Here is a 12,140-nt window from a genome sequence, read left to right as displayed (position 1 = left end):
TATATGTATTAGCTATGTATTTCTCTGTTACTGCATCTTGGTTACACAGGTGAGTATGTGGACCGAAGGCTGTTATCAACTGTTTTTCCATACCAACATATTTCAGCTGAAGCTATCGTTATCACTGTACAAGTAATCCACTTGTAGTTTGAATGCTTTTGAAGAGGTTAGACAACTTCAGGCATAAATCCAGAAGTCTGGAGATGTCAGGAAGCAGCAATAGCCACCAAACGAGCAAATCAGAGTATTTATGGCCAGATGGAGCAGCTCAAGTATGATGCCCACAAAAAGGCTTGTCGCATTTTAAATATCGGTCTGCGCCAGCACGGGGACTGCACTGTAATCCAAATTTTAGCTCAGAGATTAAAATGAGCAAACACAGGACCAACTTACACATTGAGAGAAGATCGGTCATTGGGGAAACACTTACGCATCATGAGTTTACCACTGCAACTCATTCTTCTCCCTGGCACTGAAGCTACTTGCTACACATCTTCTGACCTTATTTAGTATATATCTTCTGACCTTAGGCCACATGCAGATTTTGGCACATAGATCCAAGTGAGGAAGATTGCCCACCCACTTTCTTACTACCAGGTATTCAGACCTCGTGTATGAGAAAACCATTCCCCTTTTGCTACACAAGAAATAACCACACTCTAAGGAGGACAGCAGGGTACAAAGGTGTTAATGCATTAGCAGCACACAATGTATAATCCAACAGGGAGACTGACAAAGCTTTAGGAAGATTCTTCAAACAACTCAGCCAATAAATACTGAGTAATGTAGAAATGTTTACATGGACAGGCAGGACAGGATATGCCTCTCCTGAATTTTCTTTCAAGGACAATTAGTTGGAGACCACAAATAGGTATTGCTTTCTGATTACAGAAGTCTCTTATATTGGTCATTACAAGCATCTTCTGTGGCTTATTTAACATGCATAAAGAATTACAAAATTCTTTTGTAAACTGTTATAGAGCTAACTAGGACAGCTAGCTCTCTAACTATTCTGGAATCTTCCTTTCTTGCGAAGGAGCAGGATCACTGGGATAGCATTGCTCAAGGCACTCACAGCAACATGAGACAAAAAAAGCAGATGTGAAAGACAACTTAAAAAAAAGCTAGGAGACACAAAGCAGCAGCAAGGACAGTTTGACATGCAGAGTCATAACCTAAAATATTGTTAATTATATTGGCTTAGTCCGACAAACGCAATAGAGGAAAGTCTGATATGAAAATGCTACTGTGTCAAGGAAGACTCAAGATGGGGTGAAAGCCAATTTTACAGTTTAAACATATGGTCACACTCCTAACATGAATTCGACTCATAGCCTTGCATAACACGGTAAGTTTCTTTTATGCTTGTTGGAAAAAAGAAAACATTTCAGCCAGTGACCCACACCATAGACTACTACTGCTATAATTTAAAGCAAGTTTCTAGTTACTAGGAGAAAATATTTTTAAGTTCTTGAGAAGAATATGTGAAAATACTGCTACATCTGTGCTTTTCCTCAAATAAACGCATCTCAGCTCCAGGCCACAAACAGAACTGCTGTAAATTGATTTATAGCAGCCAAAATTCCTTGGTGAAAGGAAACAGTGGGGGGGGGTTCCTCACAGGAGGAGATAATTTCATGTTGTTGATTTTTATGGAACTGTTGCTTTAGATTTCTAAAGACAAGTGATGTTGCAGATCATTTTTACAGCCCATCAGCATCATTTCTTACTTAATTCAATAGGAAGGCACTAGTTGTCATGCCACAATCTGATTCTCTAACCATCAGGGAACCAAAAAAAAAGCACATCTGATGGGGAAAAAAGGATTATTTCTAAAATTACATGGCATACAGGCACTGCCTTGTAAACAAGCTAAAAATTCTGCTTATAGGACTATTTAGGAAGTGGTTTTGCACAACACAAAGAACAAACACTTGAAAACAACCACAGAAAGAACACTAGTTATATTGACGTAATCGGCCTTCATACTCAGATTGTTAAATGTAACATACTACTCACCTGCAATTGTATGTGCATACAGTCTGCTGCCAAAAGTAAAAACATGTAATTCATACAGCTTGGCAATTTTTTCCAGGAATTCCTTACAATGAGGACGCAAACGAGTATGCAACATCGGCTCACCTCGACCTAACTGGAAATGAAATATGCCCTAGAAGAAAAAGCATATTTCATATTATCAAAATACCAAACAAAAATGCCAACATTCCAGAAGTGCCCTCTTCCATCACTTCCACTACTTTTATTTGGTCTGATTAGGCTAAAGCAAGTTTCGGCCACAAAGATTATGTGGATGAATAAAATCCAAACCACATTTTTGCTCTGGGCCAGGCAGTCCAACACTAAGTTTTTCAAATGCAGGAAGCTGCACTGTTGAAAAGCTTACAGTCAAGGTACCTTTAATTCAAATCTTCACTTACAGCAAACCAAACTGAAGAAAGCAACTTGAGAAATTTCTCAGAAAGTTCAGGATCTCACTGCCATCAGTACTACTCAGTGAACTTCACTCAGATTAGTTTCAGTACATACTGAGTTCAGAGAAAGACTTTGTTGGACGAAAAAAATATTATGTCTATGGAAACATACCATCAGATAGCAAACCAGGAAGGAAGTTTGCAGATAAAGATCCCAGTTAAAAATCTCAAAATATTTTAAAAAAGGTTTTTCTTCAAATCATGCATTTATACAGATGAAGACATAGCCTTTCAAATACACAAGGTTTTTTAACCTTTAAGCTGAATATTCACTGTTCCCTTTCCTCTCAATTGCAAAGTACATTTACAGCTTGTTTTTTTGCCAGCAGGTGTGAACACATGCTGAACCCACTGGACGAGAGAACTGCAAGAGGAAAGAAAGAGGAACGAAGCAACTGCAGTTTGCATGACACTGGAGTCTGAATTTGCATCCTCCCGTACAAGACACTGTAGACACATTCCAACTTAGAAACTTTAAAACAAGAAGCACGTTGGACCTTCTTGTTTTAAAGTTTCCAAGTTGGAAATATTACAAGCCAATAGTCCCTATCAGTTCAATGGCAAGTGTTTCATGAAGACATTAAACAGCAACACCTGAACTCCCCCCAAAAAATTAAACTAAAGAAAAAAAAAAATCACTAGACATTCATGGAATGACAGACATAGTAACACACAGACTTCAAACAGTAATTCACTATATCTGCCTCAGACCTAGAGGGGAAAAAGGTCTCATTACTGAGTACTCAGCTTGTGAATTGTAGAGGAAGGAAAACAGAGATTAAAAATAGCTACCTGAAACTTCTCGCTTAAAGTGACTGGAATGGAAAAGTGCAGGAAAGCAGAAATGTAAGAAAGAAAACTGTCAGTTTAAACGTAGATTAAAAAAGGAACATATTTCAGAAGACTTGTTTCTCATTTTCTGTTGTTGTTCAACTACAATTTTACCTAAGCACAGAATATTTTCTTAAAGAATGATCATTTAAATATTGTTAGAAATATTCCTGTTGTTACTTTGGCTTGAAAGTTAACACATTTACCTTATTAGACATTTGCTGACAGTGCTGTTCTGTAGTATGGATCAATGTCTGGTCCAAATCTACCATGAGCACCAGTTTTCGATTTCGATGTAGTCGCTGTTGATCTTCTCTTCCTAGCTGCTCAGCTTGCTGTAACAAAATATTCACAACTAAGCTTAGCTTAGAAGAAACAAATTAGGTTTATTGCCTTGTGTATTGTAAGCTTGAGAAGTTCTGCTACAAACTACCTGCATAAGAAATGATGCTTCAACATAACTGTAGTGATGCTAGCTTTGTCAGCAATTTTTCTACAGAAAAAAAATATTCCTAAAGTCTACTCTTGGATCTTTGTGACACTAGTAACTCTTAAAGTTGATAAACTCAACACAACAACTTCCAAATTTAAGAAGTAACCAACCACTGAATTAATTTAAGGCCAAGAGTCTTGAGAGGAAACAACAGTAGCTTTGGGGTACACAAAGGACAAGTTCATCAGTAGGTCTGAAAACTTTGGCTGCTGCATTCAGCAGTTTTGTATCAATTAGGTACAATATGGCTGACAACACTAGACTGAGTATAAAACTGAAGCTGCTAATGACAGTTCTATGACTATATCTGTCAATCTGAACTTAAAGAATATATGCCTCCAGACATGAATAGTTAATTATATAGTCCTATGTGGGCACCGATATCAAAAGACCTTATACTCCAGTAAATCTGAGTTGAAGTTTACTCCTCTTGTGCATATTTATAAACTTTGAAAGTACTACATTAAGCTCTGTGTTCACTTTAACCACTTCTGATAGCAAACTGCAGTATTACCCACAAGACAGCTACACTTAAAAGCGAAGTTAAGTGGAGCATTATGAAGAAGCAGGAGTCAAGTGCAAATTGCCCTTTGAAACGCTCCTCTACGATGAGGACACTTCTAGCTGCTTATATCTTCACATTTCTTCTCATTCGTGTTCTCTGAAGAATTACAAAAAAAAAAATCCAAACCCAAAAAAGAGCCAGCAGCAATATAAAAAGGATCAAGTTGGTAAGGAAGATAAATAGAATGTTTATCTTCAAATTAAACATGCTTTTTCCTCTAAAGAAACTGAGGGATGAACAAGCATATTTTGATAACTCAGCTGAATGGAATATTTGAAAAATAATGAAATAAATTTAACATCCAGGTAAGTTGCAAACAAACTAGCTTTACTATATCTAGTAGCACCAATTTCAAGGTGAAGGGTGAAGCTGGTTTCAAAGACATTGCAAGCTTTGAACACATTTCAGCTAGCGGAAACGGAACTTTCCAGAAACTGCTCATTCTTAGAGACAAAAAACATTAAAGTAGTAAGTTTTCAGACTGCTGTCATAGAAGTGCCATCTTTTCAGTGCACAGCTCTAAAAAAACCACTATAAAACCTGATAACAATCAATCTGCATTAGGGTAAACACACAAAAACCCTGGGCTACTGATGTTCAACACCAAATTCCTCTTCAAAGGGAAGCCAAACTTTCTGTATGAAGTATATACAACATTGAAGAAATTCCTACAATTAAGCTTCTCAACTGTGGAGCTACAGTGAAAGGTATGAATAAAGGAAGCATGATGGTACTTACCTCAGAGCTAACTTTCAGTTCTGGGACACTGTGAACCATAGACACAGTTGCTGTGGATAACGGCACATTCTGCTTTCCATTCTTGCTTCGTATCCTAATCACGCAGGGAAAGGAAGCATCAAAAGAGAGATTAGTAGTTTAGTGAAAAGTTGAACACGCTAAAATTTGTAGTATCAACCTAGTCACCACCAAAAAACTATGATTAAAAAGATCTATTTTGACTAATATACTCATTCAAATTCTTGTTAATGTAAGTTACTGAACAAAATGGATAGAGATCAAAACATCTCACCATAAAAACCTTGCAAAGTCACTGTAATTAGTTATACTTCCATATAATTATTTCATGAAAAAATGACACTAAGATGAAAGAGACATCTATGTATTGATTGGCATTAGAAAAGTTATAAACTAAGTATAACTACCAAACCATTCAAATTTTAAACTATTCCTTTCCTTTTTTTTTTTGCAGTCACTCAGCACGCAATTATCTACTTTTCTCCAAGCCAGACTATGAAATAAATTTAAGCAAAGCATAGGCTGGGTTACTCTTTGTGTACAGCATGCTTTTCCCTTCAGCACAAACAGAATGAGGTACCATATGCGTGTGCCTATATTTATTTTATTTATGTGTATATTATACACACGGTCTTACTTGTATACATATCCATATGATATATAGATGCATGTATATACAGATAAATGTTAATACATACAGAATACATATCATCCTCATTTTTATATATACATAAAAGAGAGAGACTGCATGTGTACATACGAGTATGAAATTCCTTGAAAACTGACCAAGTAACCCCACATAGTGTCAGTATCACTAGCTTCCAGCTTACAAACAATTTGTTGGGAACTCTGATATCTAGTTTTAAAGACATTATTTATGATTCACCAGCATTAAAAATACTACCGTAAAAATTTTGTCCTATGTGACACACAATCATTTTTTAATTCTCCCAAGTACCTGTCCTACCAAAGACAAAATTTGCTATCAGATCTACAGCCAGAGTTAAACTTCACCCAGTTTTCACTTCCTGACAAGCAAGCTTCTGAGGGAAAAAAAAAAAAAAAAAAAAAAAATGTTATGAGCTGTGTTGAGGTAGACACAGTCACAGACAGATATGCTTTTACTGTACCACAGTATCTGGAAGCACTGATACCCAGAAACAAAAGACAGATATTTAATTTGGTCCAAAGCTTACATGCACATTTTCGCATCTTACATCCTTTGCTTCAGAGTTCAGAACACCTCTTATATGTAACACTGAACAGTATTTTAAATGAGCCTTTCAAAAAGATGAACTGTTTTCAGACCATTTGTTGAATGAGTATAAGAACTGTTTAACAGAAAGGATGCACCACTGACTAACACCCAACAAGCTGGCAGCGAACTGGCTGTACTCGCTTTTCTTCAAGCAAGGAAAGCATTGATGCTTTTGAATTGCCTTCTGATGTAGGCTCAGCAGACCTAACATTCTTCCAGATGTATAAGCCATTTTGTATAAAATGAAGGCATTATCTGAAGGAGTATTAATTGAGAAAACCTCATACCCTGAATTTATCTAGAATTTAATGAAATAATAGCAGTATAGCAATATTTAGATGTGACCGTATTCAAACCTCAAAAAGTATTCAATTCAGGGCAAGCAAAGCCATATTCAGTATTATCCTAACTTTTTGTTAGGTTTGTTGTTTTGCCAAATAATACTTGTTTACAAAATATTAACAGTCATCTTTTCATTAAAAGTTATATCCAACCATTAACTGGGCTACCTATTGCATAACATTTTCAATATTCAGTCCACTTATGCTGGTTTATGGGATAATGCTCACAAAATAATTCTTAATGAGCATGAATTAAAATGAAACCAAAGTATTTCCTTCCAAATGAAATGAGCATGCAACATGCATTTCTAAAATCAAGGCTACTATACAGTCCATTTTGGAAAACAGCTGTTGAATTAGTAATTTGATATGCATAAGAAACATTCTCTTTACCAACCGTATTAGCAATGAGACAGAGCAAAAGAGAAATACAATCATCTTTTGAATTTGCTTTCTTTTTGGCTTAAGGCTTAAATTCCTTTAGTTCTATGGCAGAATATTTCACAAAAAAAATTGAAAACAGTTCTGAAGCCTTAAATTGAAAGGCACTGGAAACAAGCTAGCTCCCATTCAGACACAGTACAAATGAAGCAAGGTCACATGAATGAGACTGGTATTACCTCACAGCTATTTATACCTGCACAGATAAAATTCTCAGGTTTATTAAGTCACTGTTGACACACCTTACAGCTCTCAACCTCAGTTATGAGTACATAAAAAGCAAAGTAGTATACACTGCGATGAGAATTTATGTCTGTATGCATGCTCTTTACATTTCCTACTTAAGGTAGTAAGCTACCTTACATTTATCTCCGCAGAAACAGAGCATGCACAGTTATTAAGTCATAAATTTGTAACGTGAACTGTAACTCAAGAACCCACATAGCATCTTATTCACCCATATTCCTAGTTATGAATCCCTGTAATGGCTAAAAGGAAATATAGTTGTAAACAATGCACCTGTGACTAGAGTGACAGATAAGGAGAAAGAGGGAACATATTTGAAAACGTCAGGGTGACAAAACAAGTGCCTTGTGTAAATAGCAAAAGTAAATTAAGGCACTTTTCAACAGCAGCACAGATCCTGCCTATTTCCTCGTCATGTGTTGGTTTTATCCACAAGGAATACTGATTCCTGCCTACAAGCCACAATTTTTCAGTAAAGAAATATACTTAAATGATTACAACTATTAATAATGTGATCAAGAATTAATATATTCAGACCACTCAACTTTAAGCAACAACTTGATGAGCCAATCTCAATACTTTTTTTTTTTTTTTAAAAGCAAACGTGAAATTCAGCTTTATGCTGAAATTTAACTTTTAGAGGAAGCTCCCTCTCAACTTTCCTTACAGGAGCTCTTCAAGTGGACCTACTTATGTAAGGCAGTATGAATACTGTTCTCCTTCCCTACTAGTATCTACAACTTCAGTTACCCTTATAGGTATGATTCACAGCTACCAAGACTCAAAATGGAGAAGCAAAGAAATAAATGAGAGAAGGAAGAGACTGGATCCCTAAACACAAGCAAGGAGAAGTTGGGGGGAAAAAAAAAAAAAAAAAAAAAAGAGTTGAGAATACTTACTGAGTCAAGTCCTGGCCACATTCTGCACACAAGCCTTTCATAACAACAGGATGGCTGCATCCTTCCAGTCTCACCAAGACACCCCTGAAAAAGATGTAGTCATTTCATTTATTGTAGGTTGGTTTCAGACACTTAGATTAATGACTGCAGATTGAAAGAGTTCAAAAAATAATTTCTGATTATTATTTGAGTGCCAGCTCCCTAAGATATATGCTTTTGCCCAAACAGGGGGAAAAAGACACCAACTAAGTACTCAAATTATTCAATTTCACACCTTTAAAAGTCACCAAAACATACATTAATGTCAGTTTCTAAGCTTAGTTTAGCAAAGAAGTTCAGTGTATTAACATAACAAGCATTGTTTGTCCAGAAACAGTTTACATTCAATTAGATACAACTCTCCATTAATATGCTAAAGACCTACACAGCAATGAAAATCAAATATGGAAACTTTAGAACCATAGAATCATTTAGGCTGGAAAAGACATTTAAGATCATTTAGTCCAACCATTAACCCAGCACTGCCAAGTCCACCACTAAACCATGTCCCTAAGCACCATACCCACATGTCTTTTAAATACCTCCAGGGATGGAGACTCAACCACTTCCCTGGGCAGTTCCAATGCTTAACAACCCTTTTGGTGAAGAAATATTTCCTAATATCCAATCCCTGGTGCAACTTGAGGCCATTTTCTCTCATCCTATCACTTGTTACTTGGGAGACGAGACCGACCCACACCTCACTACAACCTCCTTTCAGGTAGTTGTAGAGAGCAATAAGGTCTCCCCTCAGCCTCCTCTTCTCCAGACTGAACAACCCCAGCTCCCTCAGCCGCTCCTCATCAGACTTGTGCTCTAGACCCTTCACCAGCCTCATTGCCCTTCTCTGGACACGCTCCAGCACCTCCATGTCCTTCTTGTAGTGAGGGGCCCAAAACTGAACACAGCATTCAAGGTGCAGCCTCATCAGCGCCAAGTACAGGGGTACAAGTTCTATACTGATTTCATTGAGTTTATTATTTTCTTGTGTCATGGCAGAAACATATATTGCTTCAGTCTTCTCACAGAAATATATTAATTTTTGATCCTCAAGCCTTGGGTTGCCACATTTTAAAATGAAGACATGCAAAAGGATATTTTATTATTTCTTCCAAACAATGGCTAAAACAAACCAGAAATTAGAGCTTGAAATGCAGAAATGTGACATTTACTATTCCAAACTGCTTAGAAGGCAAAGTCTGCTTTTCAGTTGAGTGATCCAACTAAAGTACTCCTTTGTTCAAATTCAGTTCTCAAAATTTAGGGTCTTGAAAATATCATCATTTATTTTCTCTCAATTACTTGAATGAGAGACTTCTCCCATTTTCTTCAATACAGTTGAAGGAGCTGATCTTTCAGACTAAGCTTTTTTTTAAAAAAAACCAAACGTCTAATAAGTAGATATAGTTCAGCTACTACAAAACTTCCCCAACTCTGTGACCATGCAGCATCTCTCAAATATTATAGAAAAATAAAAAAAGTCAAGCAGCTAAAAAAACCAAAATGCAAGCTCTTTCATAAGCTGGTTATAGTGTTTTCTCTTTGGCTTCAAATCTTCATTGCAATAAGCAGACAGCACCAGGAGAAAAACTGTTTCGCATGCTCAGATCTCTCATGCATATATTTGACTATTAAGCATTTGGGAATTCCAAAAGGAAATCCACTTTCCCAATGACGCCTGCAACTGCTTACTTCCAACGCATCACTCATTTCATGACCAGAAGACTGATAACACTACTAACAAAACCGCAGTTGATACCCATGCTAAGGATTTTCTCCTCTGAGAGCAAAAACTAGATTCAGGCCAGGTTTATTTAAAGAAAAGTCTTCACAAGCCATCATACTACCAGTATTCCCATTTACAAAATGGGAATGAAAATACTCCCTTCTCACTGGCAGTCATCACCTGCTTGGAAATTACACCTCCTCTTCCTGTATAAGCATTCTAGATCTCCTTTTTTAAACATGGTATGTATTTCACAGAAAACAAATAATAAATAGTCTTGGTTTTGTACAAGAACTGCACAAAAGACAAGCTATTTTTGTGGCCCTTCACTACTGGCAATTCATTGTTTGATTATTTAGCTCTCCTCTCATCCCCCTACGTTTGCATTGCTTCATTTAACTCTTACTCTCCCCCCTCCCTTTGTCTTGCTTTTACCTTGATTCATCGCCAAGTTCCTTCTTTTTAGGCTACCACCTCACACTAAGGACGGTATCAGAATTGCTCATCTTCAAACCTGTGTTCGGTGTATGAACCTGAAATTACAGACACCTAAAAGGCCAAAAAAACCCCACAATACAAGCTACAGAGATGTGCATAGGAGTTTACAATGACTGAGTTTTTACCCCAATTTAATTGGTTTTCAATAGTTCAGGAAAAAAGTCTTTTGATGCCAGCTTAGAAGTCAAAATACCTTCAGGCATTCTCTACTTTGCATCCGAGGTAATGTCACACTCCGGGAATGCAACAGGAGGAGCTGGTATACGCCTCGGCTGAGGTATGATTCAAATTAGGACATGCAAGAGTTGCCATTCATGTACAGGTACACATCACTGTATCCTTTTGATTTTAACAGAGCAAAGATTCTTACAAGAAAATAAGAGTTCTAAATTATTCATCGATATTGTTCCTAAACAGCACGTCTATACCTTCTCACACACCAAACAGCACGACTGAATATCAGTTCTGCCCCTGAATATTTAAATATGACCAGAACACCTAATTTTATGATGCTTGCTGGAGATAAAACATACATGAGACCAAGCCCTCTGTCATGCCATTATCTGAAATGATGTTCAACCCAAAGGATGGAGGAAGAACTCCAGAGCACCAGCAAACTTCTGAGTACCGTGCAACCAAGCTGGTCAAGTTGCAAGCACAACTGTCAGGATCTTAAGCAGACTTCTCCCAGGGGAAAAACCCAAACAACCCACATGCTACTTAATGCTGCAGAAAGAAGGCCTGAACTCTACTAAGGCTTAAGCATACTTAAATATTTTACTCACTTAAATTTTAGCGCATATGCTTTAATTACTCAAAAGGAATATACTGTGGAAGAACAAGCATGGAACTCAAGTAAAATGACTTTTGTGAATTTCAGAACTGGAAACACTCCTTTTACTGCTGAAGTGACAGATTTTCAAAATATAACGGCCAAGATCCAAGACAATTATCAGACAACAGTAAGCTGAATCAAAGTGTGCATGTCTATTTTCAAATGGCTGCATATACCAAACAGGGTTCGGGTTTCTGCTTGTTCTCTTCTCTGGGTCATGAGTGAAACGCGCCTAAAGAACAGAGCCACTCCCTACTCCATTTCTGGAGAGAAGAAAGATTTCCGCCCCCCCCCCCCCAATCTGAAGAATTACAATACATTCTACTGCTAGCAGCATTAACGGCATCCTTCTCCCCAGACTTCTCCAGGACCCACGTGGCGATAAGCACAGCTCATCAGCTACCTCAACAATAATGTTCCAAGGAAAACTGCCACAAAAAATGCAATATCTTTTTACAGTTTTACAAACTGTCACAACTTTGCACATGAGCCAGGCACTGGGGAAGAGCTCTTGGGCTGTGAAAGGCACAGGTTTTTTGGGGCTGTCTGTGGAGGAGGTAGATCATTCCAATACCTACCCAGATAGCCAAAGGACTGCAACAGGACAGCAAACTGCCCACATGGTTTCTTTTAAGTAACAAAATACAATGGTATTTAAGTGAAACTTGAACAAGTAAATAAGGAAACCCACTCTAGGATCTTATTCACATTCTTTCCAGA

The 12,140-nt window shown here is 37.3% G+C and overlaps 1 protein-coding gene across 18 annotated transcripts in view; it reads right to left on the bottom strand.

The window, feature by feature from the left end:
• The window catches only part of CTDP1 (CTD phosphatase 1), a 120,002-nt gene that overhangs the window by 94,433 nt on the left and 13,429 nt on the right, over positions 1 to 12,140 (bottom strand). For all 18 annotated transcript variants that reach the window (XR_015706426.1, XR_015706420.1, XR_015706421.1 and 15 more), the window contains exons 2-5: positions 8,323 to 8,406; positions 5,120 to 5,213; positions 3,530 to 3,658; positions 2,020 to 2,170 (exon numbers count right to left, since the gene is read on the bottom strand). Coding sequence is in view for 15 of the 18 variants with exons in the window: in XM_087765282.1 (XP_087621408.1) it covers positions 2,020 to 2,170; positions 3,530 to 3,658; positions 5,120 to 5,213; positions 8,323 to 8,406 (458 nt within the window). In the remaining 3 variants the exon portion in view is untranslated. The remainder of the gene's footprint in view (positions 1 to 2,019; positions 2,171 to 3,529; positions 3,659 to 5,119; positions 5,214 to 8,322; positions 8,407 to 12,140) is intronic.

Source organism: Nipponia nippon, unplaced genomic scaffold (genome assembly GCF_047370975.1).
Source record: "Nipponia nippon isolate SJK-2023a ecotype South Korea unplaced genomic scaffold, ASM4737097v1 scaffold_1, whole genome shotgun sequence".
Lineage (NCBI taxonomy): Eukaryota > Metazoa > Chordata > Aves > Pelecaniformes > Threskiornithidae > Nipponia > Nipponia nippon.
Note: the sequence above shows the minus strand (reverse complement) of the source record. Positions and strands in the feature narration are given on the sequence as shown.